Here is an 18,944-nt window from a genome sequence, read left to right as displayed (position 1 = left end):
CAAGTCTAAGCAATAACTAAAGGCTCTATGGTTTGTCTGTAGCACTGAAAACACTGGCTGAACGGCAAAACTGATGTTTTCTTCCCATGCCTGCTCTTCCTTGCTCACTCCTTCCAACCCACTATGCCCTTTAGCTTTTTTTTTTGTTGCCTGGAAACGTGAAGACTTCCACAAAGCATTGTACTTCAAAGGCTTCTTATGTTGTATAAATATACTTGAAGATCTATCTTTCTTCTTTATTTCATACCTCTTTCTAGGCCAGAGACTGGCTTGCTTCAATTATTGCCTCATTTAAAAATTAAATGTCCTTTATCTGTATCCCTTTCCCACTACATTTCTACTTCAAATTACTCATCTTTATAGATTTTACACATATGCCACTTTTCCCTCCCCACCATCAAAAAATAGTTGTTATCCGCTAAATACAGATTTTCTATTTAGAAACTTTGTTGCGTAAATATGCTCTAAGAACCTGTAGCTCAGGTGATATTGCAAGCATATAGGATCCTAAAGCTAAGGTAATCCATTTGGCTTAGCTCTCATCCCCATCTATTCCACTCCTAAATTGTGATGGCTTGCGTTTGCAACACAAGGACTGTTTTACTGTGTCTACTGGATTGTACGTTTGCAATAACTACCTCCCTGTTGGTTTGTTTTTCCTTTCAAACAGATTAATTACTAGAAGGGGGAGCAGAACCCACCCACCTCCAAAACCACCCCACTCCCAAACCCAACCCTTCCGTCTTCTCAAAGGAATAGCAACACAGGGCAATATTGTTATATGTTTTGGGGCTGGATAAGAGTACGCCGAAGTTAACGCCGACAGTCTGGGTGCCGCGCTGTGGATGGTGAAGGAACTGCAGAAGTGTCTGACGAGCTGCTCTGGGGATGGTGATCCCAGGGGCAAGGCGGGGCTGTCAACTGGGCCAGCGGGAAGGAGGGCATGAACCCTGGCCGCAGGCTCCTCCACACCAACCTCCAGCCATGCACTCCCACCCCGTGCACCCTCCCCATTGCATTATTTCAGAGGGGGGATGGAGGGAAGGAAGAGGGCGTATTTTCTAGGTGTGTTTTTTCCTGTTGTTAGACGATTGCCAGGAGTTGGATCATTTCTGTGTCTATGTGCAACGAGTTTGTTGTGTATTTAATTAATAAATATTGGACTAAAATGCTGCTGCTTTCATGGTGTTTTTTTCTGTCTGGGTTTTGTTTGTTTGTTTTGTTTTCTTCCTTTTTCTTTTTTTTTTGGTTTCGGTGTGTCTGGTCACTGTCTTCACACTGCAGTGTGGTTATTCATCTTCCTCCCGGTTGGCATAAATGCCAGCTTCCCAACGCAGTGCCAGAGCGCTCTTTCTGCGGTTCACCCTGGTCGCCTCAAGGACCTGGTCAGGAGAAAAAGGGAAAACACAGCACATCACTCAGCTGCCCGTGGCCCCTGCACTGTGCACCCAGGGAGGCCAGGGACCGGCCAGGCCAGCCCTTCCTGCAGCGCTCCCAGTGCTGCACCTTGTGCAAATTGGGAGGGCTCATGCAATGAAGCACTTGCTGTTGTGAAGGTGGGGATGGCACACAAGAGCAAAGCCACACCATGAGAGGACAGAAGTGGTAGGAGTTGTCTGGCAGCATCAAGCTCACTTGAGGTGAGTCCCAGCTGCCCCTTACCAGTCCAGATACGCATTGCCCCAGCCCTGCCTGGGGAAGGCAGGGGATGGGGTCTTGGTCCTCTCTCCAGAAGCAGTTGTACACCTTTGGTACCAGCAGAGAGCTAGCACCCAGCAGCTTTGCCCAGAGGCTGCTGCTTTGGAGCTGCACATACAGCCTGGAAAGCAGCCTGCTGCTTATTTCAGCATGTTACCCCTGCAGGCAGAACTAGGCAGCCTCCCCTCATCTTGTGGTCTTTGGCTTGCAGCTACGCCAAGAGCGAAGTCTATGCACTGTGATCAAGTGCTCTTGGAATGAAAAATCAGTCCATGCATATGAGAACGGAGATTTACACAAGGAGGACTTCCACGGCCTGCAGAGTGTGGAACAAGATGGGCCCTGATACGTTCATGTATTTTTCATACACACACAGAGTCATACACACACACACACATATATGCACACATGTAAAAACATACGCATTGTGTATGTATTATCCATATGCATACACATGCACACACAGAAGCAATTAACTAAAAAAGTAAGAAACAGCTTTAATATGTGTTTTAACAAGGTTAAAAAATAATCAGACGAAGCTAAAAGGTGTTACTGTGACATGCATCTCATGTACTCCTCGGCAAATAAAGCATGGCAACGGGTGTTCTTCTCCCAGGAGAGTGAGGCATAAATGGGCTTGAAGCCTTCTTACAGAAGCACATGACAATGATACTTTGTGACAAACACCAAGTAACAGCTCCATGATCAAACTACAAAGTTGTCAACATCCACTGCCTTCAGTGTGTTCTAAGCCACAGAAGTTAAATTTTGAAATGTTTAAACAGTCAGTTAGAAAAGTAATTGTAAAAAAACCCAACCCAACAAGTATGTGACTGTTCACTGAAGCTATGTGTGCCATCCTCGGTCCCTAACGCTTCCTGCAAGCTGCTCCACACGCTTCTTGACTGCGGAAGAGTAGCTGGCCTTCTGATGGGATGATGCTATTATATTCTTCTGTGTAGAAAGTCAGAGGCAGTGAGGACTTAAGTCTTGACTGGAATAAAAATAAATAATATAAGACTAAAGAAACTCTTCTTTCACCTTGTGACAAACTGTGGTTAGAAAAGCACACAGGTACTATAGGCTCCTGTACAGGCAATATTGGGAAATCAGCTCTGGACTGTAAGCTGAAATTACAGGCTATAACTTTGCTTACGGGAATGAGAACACACTTCTGCGTTTACACTAAGATCCAGACCTCCATTCAAGAGCTGAAGGTAGGGTGGAGTTTTGCAAGCTTTATTATTATTTCCTTCCCTGCTAGTTTGTTTTGACTGAGACTACGAACAAGCCAAACAACTGAAGGCAAAATCCAGCCAACAGAGAAAATGTTGAGCTGAAGCTCCGCCTGCCTCCTGGCACTGACCAGGGCTACAAAAGCTGGTCCGAGTCCACTACAGGGAATTTTTTCTTTTTTTTTCTGAAATTTTTCCCCAAATCATGCCTCGTGTTTTTGCAGAGCAACCTCTGGGAAGGGGGAGCAGGGCTGAGCAGTTTCTATTTTACCCAGTAGAGGGCAGATCTGCTCACAAACCTAATAATTCAGTACCAGCATCAGTAAAACAACTCCTTCTGAGACACCACCCTGTAAGCAGTGCACTGGAGCTGCTTCCGCTGCAGGGTTGTGGACCAGTGGTTTAAACTATTGGTATTGTGAGTGCCTGATCCAGTGAAAGACAACCCAAACTGAACAAAGAGGAACCAAAACCAGAACCAGCTATCTATCAGCGCATCATCGTACCTTCTCAGAATAAGAAAAGTGGCTACTCCAGGGTTAGAAATTAAAGGGGAGGTGGAGGAAACCAGTAACTTCTTTTTTTGGATGGCAACAGAAAAGTACTGCTAGAGTATCTAGCAGTCAGGAGACTATCAAGACCAGTATGGGATAATGATTAAATAAACCACAGAAAATTACTGTTCTCCCCACTAGATTGAACTTCACATGAAAAAACCAGCAAATTCAGCACAAATTTCAAACCAAAACTGCCACTGTCACAGAGTGGTGGTATATTTAAATGAGATCTGTTGAATTTGGCCTGCAGATTTATGCCAGCTGAAAATAAAATGGATTTTACATAATTTACAACAGTTTCCAGTCAGTGTCTTCCTTGCTGAAAATCACAATGTTGTGATGGTCTCTAGTGATGGCTTGCAACAGTCAGGATCCATAAATATTGAAGATCTCTGCTTTGGATCAATCACTGTCTCTTTGTTTTAAAAGATGGCAACAGTTTATTCCATTTATCCCATCTGCAAATGTGCCCAGAAGCTTCTGCAAATATTTCTGGTCGCTCCAAAGAAAACTGTTTCCAGAACTACATCAGAGATACTGTGAGGCCATTGAACATGGACTTAGCCTTTGCACGAAAACAAATACTGATGTCTGGCTTAGTATTACTAAACAAGCCCCTTAAATAAGAGAACAGATACTAATAAACTAAAGGTCCATTTGAATAGCTACTCCAGAACTATTTTTCTAATCAACTGAAAAGAGTGTTTGACCTAAAATAATCCTCATTTTTACTAGGCTCTGTCAGTTTAACATCCACTAGAGGAAACAAAGGGGTAATTGTATTATGCAACTGAAACGACTGCGTGAAGAATTGGGGCTCCTCAATGGAGCATTAAATTCGCAACCCAGGAAGCTGCTTGCCTAAAATAGCAAATGATCTTCATTTTAGAATATTTTTGGCAACTATCAGGGCTGTCCACAGACCCATTATGACTCCAGCACCAAGAAGCCCTCCGCAGCAGGTCAAAGAAAGTCTTTCGCTTTAGTTGTTGTGGCTGTTGTTGGGGGTCTGTAATATAACGCATTTTGGCCACATTTCAAAATGCTACCTCATTAGTATCTCACAGAGTGGTGTGGGTTGGAAGGGACATTAAGATCCTTTAGCTCCAATCCCCCCTTGCCATGGGCAAGGACACCTCCCACTAGACCAGGTTGTTCAAAGCCCAGTCCAACCTGGCCTTGAACACTGCCAGGGATGTGGCAGCCACAGCTTCTCTGGGCAGCCTGTGCCAGTGACTCACCACTCCCATAGTGAAGAATTTCTTCCTAATAGCTAATCAAAATCTCTCCTCTGTCAGCTTAAAGCCATTCCCTCTTGTCCTGTCATTACATCCCCTTGTAGAAAGCCCCGCTCCAGACTTCTTACAGGCCCCCTTTAGGTACTGGAAGGCTGCCGTAAGGTCTCCCTCGAGCTTTCTCTTCCCCAGGCTGAACAAGCCCAACTATCTCAGCCTGTCTTCCTAGGAGAAGTGCTTTGGCCTTCTGATCATCTTCATGGTCCTCTTTGGATTCACTCCATCAGGTCCATGTCTTTCTTATGTTGGGGGACCTATAGCTGGACACAGTACTCCGGGCATGAATCTCATACAGCATGCCTGATATTAAGCAAACTCAGGATAATCTCCCCTAATTTCGAAGATATATAAAGCCGTAAAGGCCAAAAGCAGATTTCCAGGATAAAACCAAAGTATGTAAGTGCAGGCACTTGCATACTTGGTATCTGTGGTCTCTTTAAAAGTATATCCTTGTAACACAGGCTGGAACAATTTGGAGGTGATAAAACCACATCAACCTAATAGAGCAGGATGTGGTCTGGTGCATGTAGGTTAACTTCAGCAGTTACCATACCTGCTGGGGGTTTGCCGCTTACTGTAGCGGAGCTGCCAGCAGGCTTATTGCATGGACGCCCCTGCTCCCAGATGGCACAAGCACAGCTGGGTCAGCTCCAGTCCTGCCAACAGCCATTAAAATTAAGCCACCTGTTAGCACTAGTTAAGGAGGGTTAAGGAGGGCTCTGGTCAATAAGAGACACAGATCAACTGCTGGGTCAGTAGAGAGCAGAGGGATATCATGTCTTGAGACTTGTTATTCTTCTGAAACAACTGTCCAGCTTCAGCTAAAGATTTCCGGTGAGAACCAAATGGTTTCTTCAGCCTGAGCCTTAACACGGGATTAGCTAGGTGGCATACTTCCACCTGCATACAGAATTTCTGCGTCCTACAGTTTTCTTCATCTCTATGCCCTTTCCCATCCATGGACATTCATTTCCAGCTCATTATTCCTGGTGTCATTATCATTTTACAAGGTGGACACGCAACTATTCCCAGCAGAAGGCCAAAGGCTGGGCATGTACAATCTACACCTGAGCTTCTGTCTCTCACACAGTATCAAATGCTCTGATCACTACTTACCATTCATAATTGTAACTCAGAATATTGTGCAGGTATTATGGGGGAGAAGAGGCCAAACCTCTGCTTAAAACCAGGTCTCTGAAAGCACTGATTATTATACTCATTATACTGATTATTTCTCTATAAATACATAAAGATCAATCACTGGCTGGTATCAGTGAGACAAAACTCACACTGAATTATTTAATAAATAGGAAATGGCATAGTGTCTTTGCTTTACTCCCCAGGACAGAAAATGTTCATATACTTGTCTTGAGGTAGCTGATGTTGTCAAATATGTTATGGAATAGGTAAGTAGTGGAAGGGTTGATACTGGACAAATAAATGTCAGTCACTACCACAATCTGTTTGTGTCTCACAGAAATCCAGATTTGCGCATGCATCTACACAGCAAATTACAGGCAATTGAAATGTCCATGTTATTATGCACCTCATTCCTAATAAACATTGCAAAGTATAATTGGTATCAACATCTTGCTCTTAAAATTGTTGCGTCTGGCAGAGTACCGCTTTGTAGGGATAAGGACGGACTGTGCAAGTTATTGCCTTACTAAAATATCAAATGTCACTGTAACACCCTTTCTTTAGGAAGTTTGAGTTTCTTCTACTCTGAGAATAATTCTGATTTTAAGTTGTGGGACTATGATCAGTCATCACATCATAAAAGACAGGGATATGGACAGGTTCACAAAATTCACCGGACAGGCTGTGTGATTTCATCTGACTCTCTTCTTCCACAGATGAAAGGCTGGTGTGCAGATTCTTTACAAGATAGTAAAGATTTTCCTAGTGCTGAATACATTGTAATCGGAGCAAAGGAAAGCCACAGCACTCAGTATCTGAGGATGCTTGGATCCCAGTTTAGCTTTGCCAGCAAAACAGTAAGAGGGATTAAGGAGAAGTTCTCATTTCATGCCTCAAGAATGCCCCAGTCCTGGGCACAGCTCCCATCCCTTTAATGACAACCCTTCCCATGCCAGAAATTGCAACTAGAATCTAAGGGTTAGAAAACCAGCCACAGAAATACTTGCTGATGAGAGAGACATGGAGGAATATCCCTCCCCCCTATTTGCATCCTGGTTTTGATATGAAACAGCCCTGGCACACAGTATGAAAATGCAAACTGCAGCGACATGCACTTGGAATCACCATGCAAGAGAAAGCAAAAATAAATATGCAGTTGAAAAGTACCTCAGAAGTAACCTTGCTAGACAGTAATTTACAGGCGTACTGGTGGAAAGGGAAAAGACCAGCATTAGTACATTGAACAAGCATGTTATAAGTAGGAAACAAGAACAAAATAAAGAAATTGCAGGAACTGGCACATCCCAGAGTGTAAGATTTCAAGCAACTTCGTGTCATAAAAAAAAAAGTATTAGTCAGTTTGGTGTTTTTTTAATGACGTTGCTTGGCCAGTCTTGGTCTTGTTTACCATCAGTGCTTGACCTGCTATCTTGCTGTTTTTTCTCTTTTTCTCACCTGTTGAAACCTCTACTGTAACACATCCTCTTTGGAAGAAACTGCCCCCTTTGCCTGAAGTTCTTCCAAGAGAAGATGCGCTTGACTTGCCCTCTGTTTCTGAAAGGCAAAACCTGCGAGCCCCGGCCAGAGTGGTTGTTTTAGCCACTGAAGCCAGACATAAAACAAGGTGGTGATGTTTAAAGGAAAGACAGGGTAGATGTCCTACTGAAACCACTGTCCTGCCTTCTGGTGTGTCTTACGTAGGAAGAAAATGAAGATCTATACGTCAGAACTGCTGGTGTGTGCAGCAAACGAGAGGGAGTTTCCACGGCCATCAGACCTCTCCACAATCCCATTCAGGAGACCGTGGCCTTCTGCCCCTTCTGCCACAGCACTCTGACTGCTCCCAATACTCAAGGAAGTCTCTGGTTCCCCTTATTCACAAAGAGCAATGCTGAGCCACATTTAGCTCACAGGACTTCATGCTCCAAATGATGAGCTCTTTTATTTCATTAGTTACAGAAATCTTTTTCCTGAGCATATGGTGCTCTGCTAACATATCAAAACTATTTGTTGTTTAAATAACCACTGCTTAGCCTGGCATGTAAAATCCTAGCTCAAACTAACACTGATACAAGTGCAGCACTTCTTATTTGAATTATCTTTCCCCTGTCAATAGCAGGAATTGTTTACAAAAGGAGAGCGGAAAAAGGCAGGGAAGAGAAAACACTCCTGCTGGTCCAAGGAAGCTCTCCCTGGGCAATCAGGACACTGCCCTCTAAAAGGACTTTGGCTAGGCAGCAGCAAGAATGCAAATCTTGTTTGGCTGTATGCAGTGGGCTTGCAGAAGGCGAGAACGACAAGCCACGACACCGCGGGACTTCTTTGTGCACAGGCTCTGTAAATTCACTGCAGCTTTGACAATTCACCCTAGAAAAGGATCCATCGCACAAGTTGTCTGACCAGCATCAGTGTACTGGCAGTGCATCTTTGAGCAGCTTCAGTGCCTCGGCAGCTTCAGCAGCAGTGGACAGCTGAGCTAGCACCCAGAGCACTACTCCTCAGTCAGATGCTGCCCAGACCAGTGCTCTGGTCAGCACATCAGGGCTCAGTCAAACTGCAGAAGAGACAATGCAATTGTGGCCTGGTTTTTAGGGGACACATGTGCAGCTCCACAAGTACCTGAGGAGTTGCACTCAGGTAACTGAACAGAGGGAGTTAGGTCTAATGACATCTCGCATGTCTTTTGTGTGCTACAACATGCACAACAGAGAGCATGTAACCATCACAGCTGTGAGAGAAGATTTCAGCCACATGCCACTGCTTCACAGCCCGGCAAGTCACTTCTGCTCTTCATGGGGGTGGAAGAAAAGCGCAGGGTTGAGTACCAGCTGAGTGCTGCCTCTTTAGCAGAGCAGCTTCTCTGCTTTTCAAGCCAGCAGACTGACAGATGTTCACTGCAGGGCTCCTGAGGACCAGTTCTGGTTTGCATGGCAGGAGTTTTATATCCCTCAGTTTTTAAAGTTCCTCCTGGGTTCCGCAGAGGGCGAGAGGGTCTGACATGTCTCCTGCAAGCCTCTGAATGCCATTCAGGGAAAGAGATTATCTGGGGTGATGCCAGGAAACAGCACCCACCAGAGCAGATGAAGCCACCCCACTTCACAGGGTCTTTGGGGAAAACAGGGAAACCAGCTCCTTCCCAAGATGTGGCCCCAAGATGCCACTGACAGAACAAGGCACACTTCTGTGCACAAGCTGGCTTCCTATGTGGCAGCAGGATGGACAATGAGATCTTGTTTCTCAGTCTTGCAGTAGGAGAAGGGAACAGAAAGCTTCCGGTGTGCAGTGGAAATGAATCTGTTTACATTTTGAGTCAGGCCTTCTACTATGTTTTCATTAACCAGCAGAAATACAACAGGACCCCTTCACACTGTGTTCCTTCTGATTTTAATATTCATATATAATAGCTGCCAGATTAGAGCATCATTCGTGTTACAAACCTTCACTTACTTTCACATGCCTAACGAGGCTCTACCTTTAATAAGCGTTACTAGAAAGCAGTTTCTCTGACGAATGAGCTCCTTGGCACTAGGGTCATTGCTCTGACGTCTCTGAGAAATGCTCAAGGACTGTGGCTGCTTCAGCAAAAAGTTTTACATTGCTCTTGTATCTCACTACCTTCTGCACCCACTAGGCACAGTAATGATGAGTCTGAACAAAACACCACTTCACGTTCCGTTGGGAAACAAGCTATATAATGGTTAAATCTGTATTTTGATAGTTCCAGCTATGGAATTCATAGCTGTTCTTATTGCTGCCTCCAAAAAAGAACACCTTAATTGGGTTAAACTGTACTACAGTAATGACTGAAATTCAGGCACCCATTTCACAAAACGGAATTCTGGTTCATCTTCTGTTTGTGTAAGACAGACAACAAACTCGGAGGGAAACAGCATGCAGACCCTGAGATATCTGCAATCCTGTTCTGCAAGACACGGTTTCTGGGGAAGTTGTCCGCTTACTCAGCACACTGGGATGGGACTTCGGGGGTTCTATGAACACAGGTGTGAGTACACACTTGATCCACACAGTTCAAAAAGCTACTAAAATAACCCACTGAAGGGTCTTGTTCATGTGTGAATTAACAGAGTCCACCAATGGAAGGGCAGTTACCCACTGCCCTTATCGATAATTAATTAATTACAATGAAGTTTAATATGAGTTGCTTTTGATAACTGCAGTTACACTCTCTCTTCCTCTCCACTGGCCTGCATCCTTCCATGTCAAAAACATTGGCCCTTACTATGTGTTAGAATCCTTGCACACTTGCAAGATGATCTGAGCAGATTCTTGGGAAAGAAACAGTTTTGTTGTCTGAATGTTGGCTCTCATGAGTCATGGTCTTTACTGCAAAGTAAAAAGTGAAAATGAAAAGTGCACTTACACTGCTGTCGTCCATCCTTTCCCGTCTCTTGGTTTTATGTGTTTCGTAATCCTCCATGAGGGTCTGCATTAAGTTCTTGGGTCGCTGGGCTCCTGCAGGCTCCTCGGGTGGTGGGTCAGACTGTGAGACAGGGCCTTCTGTGGTGGGCGATGGAGGAGGCTTGATCTTCTCTATCTTTCCTGCAATGGCATGAAAAAGAGTGACCCAGTCTAATCTGAAGGATTTACAAGTTTTTTGCAAAAGACGACAGCTGGAGAAGTATTTTCAGTGGGGCTTGAACGAAGAAACAGTTTGGAACGAAGTCTATGAAACAATCTCATGTATCAGCATGGTCACAGGCTTTTAAAACACTCTCCCTCCTTCTGAAATACACTACACCAAAACACTGCAAAACCTTTTTTACAAAACCTAGAAGGGTTACCAAATGATACAATGCAAATTTAACCCACCCCTGTTGTCTACAGTAGTATCTGTTCCTTCCTACCCGACACATTTCAGTGATCTGGAAATGTCTAAGATTTTGAAAAACTGCAAGATGTTTTTATCTGTCTCAGACAACACAACACACAGGATGCCACCACTGCACACCAAGGACCACGTGCAAGAAGTGTAAAGAAGGCATCTTTTTAAGTGTTGCTCGCTTTTTCTCTCCTTCCAGTGTTTTTTATCTGCTTTGTAGTGTGAAAGGCTTTGGGTTGGTCCCTGGTGTTACTCTTCCCTGCACTTTTTTCCTGCAAGTCGCAGAAGACAGTCCTGGAGGGAGAACTGCAGCAGAGCAGGATGAAGTTTCCATTCAACACACCCCTCATTCAGACATGACCCTTCAGTCTCCTGCTAGGGATGAAAGTCACCGAGAAGTCAGGTTTGTCTCTGACTGAGCCCATTTCACACAGAGAAACCTGTGTCAGGCAGAGTGACCCCAGCTGAAGAGGTGGGTAAAAAGCAGGCCAGTGAGCAGTGGGAGAGCTCAGGGGCAGACAACCCATGCTTCTCCAAGAATTGCAGCTTCCATTTCTCATAATCTGGCACTGAGCCAGCAAGCCACCAAGCTTGTCCCAGTGGGAAGAATGAGGATGACAATGGAGGTAATGGGTGCAGGAGTAAGGTGTGGAGGTCCTCAGAAGGAGAAAGCAATGCTGAACCAAAATACCTTTCCCATGGCATGTCAGCTTTTTAAAACAAGACAGTTCAATTGACAGGAAGGAAAAAAAATCACGTCAAAACCCTTACAAACAAGTGAAGTAGATCAGGACTGTGCAGCTTGTCATGGAACTTCCTGTTGCTGAGACCAATGAAAACCCTTGCTGCTCCTCCAAAACGCATTATGACAGTGGAAGCCACTAGAGAGCAGCCTTGAAATCTCCTGTAAGAATCAGCAAGATTTATTTTTGAAGGGAGAAGTGAAACATGAGTTGACACTGCAGAGGACTTTCACAAGAAATCCCCTTGCTTGGTTTGCTTCATTTCTGACCAGTATGGAAAACCCCAGCATCACCAGTTTCTTGTTACAGGCTTAGCTTGAAGTGGCCAGTGCAGGGTTGAGGCTGGGAATCTGTCCTCTTTAATTCATACCATCAGTGACTGGAGGGGGAGTTTCTATGGGCCCAAGTTCTTCCCTGGGTTACACCATCATCAGCACCACAGCCAGTGAGGAGATACAATGCCAAAGCAGGGGCCAGCAGTAGGTCCAGAGCTGCCCATCTGCACCCGTATGTGACAGACTACTCAGCAGGAAAGAGTACGAACAACAGTCACTTTGCCCATTAAGTCCAGTGGGTAAAAAAGTCTGCTGAAAATAGAAGGCCTAACTAAGGGTCAGAAATCTTGCTGTATTACTTCATCCTTATACTAGGTAACCGTCTGTGGACATATGCAAGTCATACAGGAAGAATAAGGCTTCTCAGATGTCTGCCCAGTTTTTGCTTTCCCCCAGGGATGCAGATACATCACAGGATGCTCAGACCTATGGACAAGCCTCATACCTGGGAAGAGCTCTTTCCACTCCACTTCCCCTGGAAAACAATATAAATTGTAGGGTTTGTGGATCTGTGTTTTAGAAATTGGGTATCTCCACGCAGATCCATCTTCCCTGGATGGAACGCACATCAATTTCCATATTGTGGCAGCAACTACTGTGCAGCAACACACAAATGTTCTGTGTATGCTGGGCAGTGTCACCATGAACAGTGTCACAGTTCCTTTTCACAAACAGAGAAGCCAAGGTAGTAAGGAGATTTGCACACAGCAAAACAGTTGTTTGTTGGTTTGTATCCACAAGAAATTATGGTTATCAAGCCACCTTAGCTGCGTGTCTCAATTCCTCTAAAACCTCAGGAATTTACAGCATCATTTCAATTCCTTTTCACAGATGAGTGTCTCTTGCAAGTTTCCAAAAATTTTGTAAGAACAGGTAGAAGAGATCGATCCTACCAGCACCAACAGTGTCAGAAAGGCAAGCACAACCATCACTGAGGTTGTGGTTAGATGACTGTGTCTGAGGCTTCAGGTCTTTCTGAACAACCACAGGAAAACCTCGTGTACCCGATGCAGAATTCCACTCCAGCGCAGACCTATTCTGCCAGTTTGGACTTTGTTAGAAATGTTGCTGTGTTAACTTCCTTCTGGCAGATTTTCATCCAGATAAGGTACTGTTCTCAAGCAGGAAAGTCATTCAGCATAACAGCATTACGAGACAGGATGATCACAGGCACTCTGTACTACCACAGTCTCATGCCCACACCCCTTGATGCACACAGACATTGCTAGTGGTCCTTGCCCAAATCCAAGCTGAGTAATAAAGGAACTGTACTCTGATTTGAATGGTATCAGCAGTGTCTTCCCCTCCAGGGGAAGGACATCCCATAAGATGGTGGAATTCAGGATCTTGTGTGGTAGGGCCAGTACAATAGCAAGTAGAATTGCAACCCTGGACTTTAGCAGGGCAAACTTTGGCCTTTTCAAGCAATTGCTAGGGGAAATCCCATGGGCAAGGCTGCTTGAAGGTAAAGGGGCCCAAGATAGTTGGTTGGCATTCAAGAATTGCTTATTCCGAGCTCAAGAGCAGAGCATCCCAACATGTAGGAAGTCAAGGAAGAGGGCCAGGAGACCTGCGTGGCTAAATAAGGAACTGCTGGGTATGCTCAAGTGGAAGAGGAGAGTTTACAGGTCATGGAAGGAGGGGCTGGCCACTCGGGAGGAATATAAGGCTGCTGCTAGAGGATGTAGGAAGGCAGCTAGGATGGCTAAGGCCTCCTTAGAATTAAATCTGGCGAGAGGGGTCAAGGACAACAGAAAAAGCTTTTTCAAATACATAGCTGATAAAACTAACACCAGAGGCAAGGTTGGCCCACTGGTGAATGGGATGGGTGCCCTGGTGACAGAAGAGACTGAGATGGCAGAGTTATTGAATGCCTTCTTTGTCTCAGTCTACTCTGCCGGTGGCAGTCCTGAAGAGCCCTGTACTCCTGAGACCTCAGATGAAGTCAGGTCACTGGAGCAGTTTGCCTTAGTCGATGAGGAATGGGTTAGGGACCAGTTGAGCAATCTGGACATCCATAAATCCATGGGTCCAGATGGGATGCACCCGCGGGTGCTGAGGGAACTGGCGGAAGTCATTGCTAGACCACTCACCATCATCTTTACCAAGTCTTGGGAAACGGGAGAGGTGCCTGAGGACTGGAGGAAAGCAAATGTCACTCCAGTCTTCAAAAAGGGCAAGAAGGAGGACCCGGGTGACTATAGACCGGTCAGCCTCACCTCCATCCCTGGGAAAGTGATGGAACACCTTATCCTTGATGCCATCTTAAGGCATGTCAAGGATAAGAGGGTTATGAGGGGCAGTCAACATGGCTTTACCAAGGGGAAGTCATGCTTGACCAACCTCATAGCCTTTTATGAGGAAATAACATTGTGGATGAATGATGGCAGAGCGGTGGATGTGGTCTACCTTGACTTCAGCAAAGCATTTGACACAGTCTCCCACAGCATCCTCATAGCTAAATTGAGGAAGTGTGGTCTGGATGATCAGGTAGTGAGATGGACTGCGAACTGGCTGAAGGACAGAAGCCAGAGAGTTGTAGTCTATGGGGCAGAGTCCAGTTGGAGGCCTGTATCTAGTGGAGTGCCTCAAGGGTCAGTACTGGGACCAGTATTATTTAATATATTCATCAATGAGTTAGATGAAGGAATTGAGTGTACTGTCAGCAAGTTTGCTGATGACACTAAGCTGGGAGGAGTGGCTGACACGCCAGAAGGCTGTGCTGCCATCCAGCGAGACCTGGACAGGCTGGAGAGTTGGGCAGGGAGTAACTTGATGAAATATAACAAGGGAAAGTGTAGAGTCCTGCATCTGGGCAGGAACAACCCCAGGTTCCAGTATAGGTTGGGGAACGACCTGTTAGAGAGCAGTGTAGGGGAGAGGGACCTGGGGGTCCTAGTGGATGGCAGGATGACCATGAGCCAACACTGTGCCCTTGTGGCCAAGAAGGCCAATGGCATCCTGGGGTGTATTAGAAGGGGGGTGGTCAGTAGGTCGAGAGAGGTCCTCCTTCCCCTCTACTCGGCCCTGCTGAGACCGCATCTGGAATACTGTGTCCAGTTCTGGGCCCCTCAGTTCAAGAAGGACAGGGACCTGCTGGAGAGAGTCCAACACAAGGCGACAAAGATGATTAAGGGAGTGGAGCATCTCCCTTATGAGGAAAGGCTGAGGGAGCTGGGTCTCTATAGTTTGGAGAAGAGGAGACTGCGGGGGGACCTTATTAGTGTATATAAATATATAAAGGGGGAGTGTCATGAGGATGGAGCCAGGCTCTTCTCAATGGCAAACAATGATAAGACAAGGGGTAATGGGTACAAACTGGAACACAAGAGGTTCCACTTAAACTTGAGAAGAAACTTCTTCTCAGTGAGGGTGACACTGGAGAACACTGGAACAGGCTGCCCAGGGGGGTTGTGGAGTCTCCTTCTCTGGAGACATTCAAAACCCGCCTGGACACATTCCTGTGTTACCTTATGTAGGTGTTCCTGCTCCGGCAGGGGGATTGGACTAGATGATCTTTTGAGGTCCCTTCGAATCTCTAACATACTGTGATACTGTGTGATACTGTGATCCTCTCTCAAAGGGACTCCAAAATACATTCTTTGACTTCAGTTCTGGTGATGGATCCCTCCACTCTCTAGCTTCAGAGATCTAGTATCAAGCTCCTGGAACCTGGTATCTCTTAATTTCCTGCCTCTTGTTCTATCTGGGGTAGGAAGGAGCTGCTCCTACAGAAAATACTCTTTCTCAGCCCTGGCAATGGGAAGGGAAAGCCTAGGGAAGAGGCAGCTGCTGCTGTGTCCCAGGCTGGTAGCTTCAAGACATTGCCTGAAACCTCTCTGCAAAATCAAAGACATGTAAAAGCCAGGGACGAATTTCTCCTAACCAAAACCTCTGCACAATGCTGGGGAGCAAGAAGGATTATGATCGTAACTTATCCAAGCTGTGGAGCCTGATGGGTGTCCAAACTGAAGAAAGATGCTCAGCTGATTTGCTGCAGTATCAAGAAAGAGGGACTAAGGAGAGGCTCTGGGATAAGGGCCTGAGCCACTACTCAGTGAAGAGCAGGTTCCAAGGGCTGATGGCCTTGGTTGTGTTAACGAAGGTGCAAAGAAGATGGGGAGAATGGGACATCACGTAAATAAGAGCAAGTATTTTACAGATGCTGCTGGCATTTTTAAAGACATCTGCGCAGCAGAGAAACCTTTTAAAAATGAGGTATTTCAGCACAGATTGTTTTAGGACACTGAAAAAGAGTCAGGGGACAGTTGAAGTCTGTAAAAAAAATGTTCCTTTGATAATATGGAGCCTTATTACTACCCCAGGTGAAAGGTGGATTTCTTGTGTCTTCTTGAACGTCATGTGAGCAACACAAATATGCAAACACACAAAGAAGCAAACATTAAAGAAAGAACCTCTTGAACATCCTCTCACTTTATCCATATTCTCCACTATGGAGGGAATGAAAGAGCAAATGACAAATGAGCTGGGTTAGTACTCTGATAAGGCACTCCTGGAGGTGTTCAGGGAATGAGTGATGCGCACTCCAGAGGAATCTTTGATGAGAATTATGAACTTGGCTTCCCTTATACTGATGCTTATGAACAGGTAAGGTAACTATCTTCCATCAGCTCGAAGGCTTCATTTCTGCTCTAGGTTTTCTCAAAAGTCTCATTTTAAAAAGCGGTTCATGCATATGTATTACACCTGATCCCTCTATACATGTATACAGGGCATTGCAAATTTTCCTATGGCCACAAATATTAAAAATATCTTTCCCCAAAGTTTCTGCTTCTCCTCACACTGTGCAATAAGTATCTTCAGGCTGTGGCTGAACCTGGGAAGCTTCCTTAGTGTAGGGATTTACTAGTAAGAATGGTTTTCAGGCTGAAGTGGCTCCTCTGACAGAGGATGACGCTCCACAGTTATCACTCAGAAGAAAGCAAGGAGAACAAAGAAGATAGCACACGCACATCCCTCACTATTTGGAGGTACCTGAACACTCACATCTCTAAGCTGCATTCTGCTCCTGGGCTTTTGCCATTCACTGAAATTCCCTCATCTACTTTGTCAGCTGACGATAACAGAAGACGGTTGCTTGGTGGACAGCCCTCCCAGATATGTGTGCAGATGGGTCTGAGTGCCTGTGGATGAGTGCAGGTAATGCAACATGCCTTCTGCCTCACCTGGCAATGCTTTGGTGACAAACACCAGTAAGTCAGATGTGGCAGATTCAGAAAGCTTCTCCCATGCATAGATTCTTGTGTTAGAGATTTCCCCATCCCTTGTCATGAGACAGCAAATATTCACAAAGGGTTTCTCTCCAATAGAAAAGCCTTCACAGAACCAAGACCTCTCAAGTAGTAATTTTCACACCTCCTCTGATAAACAGGATTACTTGAGCCAGGCACGACAGGAAGTCAGACAAAAGTTCTTCATGGTCGAAATGCTCCTAATAAGAGGAAAGCGGGCATTAACACTCCCAAATGTATTCTTGATCCCCTAGTGTCACACACACATCATGCTGTTCAAATCAACTGTCAAACAGCCTCAGCTGCTCTGCCCAAGAGGGATGATGCACTGCCCGCACACTGTAGGAGAAAACCACTGGCTTGCTATGCAGCTGCTCAACACCTCGCCAAGGGCAGCAGGTGCTGCAGCAAAACAGCACAGGAAATGCTCACATTTAAATCCACAGATATTTCAGGATCTACAATGACTCTCTAATTCGCCAAGCTCAAGCGGTTTTTTTGGTCTTGCTTGGGTTTCCTCCATGAGGAACTTTGTGCAAAAGGAGTTCATGCAAGTCCTTCCATTCACCTTTCCAGGAGCACCTTGGTGACGGTCTTATCCTGTGTTGCACACAACACATTGTCAATCCACTGCAATTACTCTGTGTCTTGCTCCAATGATCTGAGATGGGTTAAAAGGCTGCTTTGAAGCATCCCAGGCAGCTTTAAAGGATACTTATTAGGAGTACAGAAGTTTATTACTAGGAACCATGCTGGCTTGTATTGGAGGGTTTGCAGACACCACGTTCAGTGTTACTATCAGCTGTAGGAAAGTTGTATGTCAGGGTGGCAAAAACAGCCCGTTTGCTATCTGAAGTACTTAGCAGTTACTTCACACATACACCCACATGAATTGTGTTAATCTTCCACACTTCAGTCAAATTAGCAGTTTAGTTCCCTGCAGTCCTTTCTGTGGTTTGTGTTTCTGTTATCCACATAACACTGGTTCAAAGCAGTGAAGTGGGGCAGGAGTAGTAAATAATCAGGGAGCATCAGGAGTCCTGGTAAAGCAACTCTGCTCAGTAGCAGAGTTCACTTCCGAAAAAGAACCTGCTAGGTAGGCTATTGCTAATTAAGTTAATTACTGCACCTCCTCGAATTGTTCCGGTGAGTTAAAATTCCCCACTTAGAGACTAACAACAGATTTTCAAATTTAGACTGGACCCCCTAACAGCTTTCTGCTGAGATATCCTGATATTAAGAGTGCCAATTCTTTCTTTGGGTAAGCCAATCTGATGACAGAAGTACCTCTGTTTATCCTTATTCTTACTCTTATCCTTTTTGAAAAATATTCAGATTACAACATCACACATGTTCTACAGAATATTCCTTCCTGGGCCCACCACAAGTAGGTTTTCTTCTCTGCTCCATAAATAACCTCTGTAGCTGGCCGCAGTGAAGCTGTACAGACAGATTTTGTGGTCTCTGCTGAATCACCTTTTGCTTCTGGCTTTTTAAATATTAAAAAGATGCTGTAAATATTAAAAGAAAAGAAGATCTCCTGCAATCTTCCAAGGGTTGAATGGCATCCCTTCTCCCTATTTTTGCCTGCAATCTTTAGCTGCAACAGAGCTGGCCAACGGTACAGCAATGATGAGATGAGCTGAGTGTATGCACCCGGCAATGCTAAAGGTGCCAAGCTACCTTCTGTCAGCTGAGAGCTCTGCTGAGCACATCTGCTGTTTAGAAATCACCAAAAGCAGATCATGTAAGAATGACTTTGGTATTTCTTTAATCAATGACATCCTTACACATTGCCACATATTCATCTTTTCCTAGAAATTAGTTCTTTGCCTCATCACCAGCTGCA

General features: G+C 45.2%; 1 protein-coding gene across 2 annotated transcripts in view; it reads right to left on the bottom strand.

Annotated features, from left to right (window-relative positions):
* Positions 1 to 772: 772 nt before the first annotated feature.
* Positions 773 to 18,944, bottom strand: part of LOC308232379 (PALM2-AKAP2 fusion protein-like) — a gene marked incomplete at its 5' end in the record, with an annotated part of 55,067 nt that continues 36,895 nt past the window's right edge. Inside the window, 3 exons of one of the 2 annotated variants that reach the window (XM_080638502.1) lie at positions 773 to 1,382; positions 7,093 to 7,131; positions 10,307 to 10,485. In XM_080638502.1, the coding sequence (XP_080494628.1) occupies positions 1,290 to 1,382; positions 7,093 to 7,131; positions 10,307 to 10,485 (311 nt within the window). In that variant the 3' untranslated portion in view covers positions 773 to 1,289. The remainder of the gene's footprint in view (positions 1,383 to 7,092; positions 7,132 to 10,306; positions 10,486 to 18,944) is intronic. The other variant, XM_080638501.1, reaches the window with a different exon arrangement.

The sequence above is a fragment of the Psittacula echo genome (assembly GCF_963264785.1).
Source record: "Psittacula echo genome assembly, chromosome: Z".
In the NCBI taxonomy this organism is placed as follows: Eukaryota; Metazoa; Chordata; class Aves; order Psittaciformes; family Psittacidae; genus Psittacula; species Psittacula echo.
The sequence above is the reverse complement of the archived record's forward strand: the minus strand, read 5'-3'. Positions and strand labels throughout refer to the sequence as shown.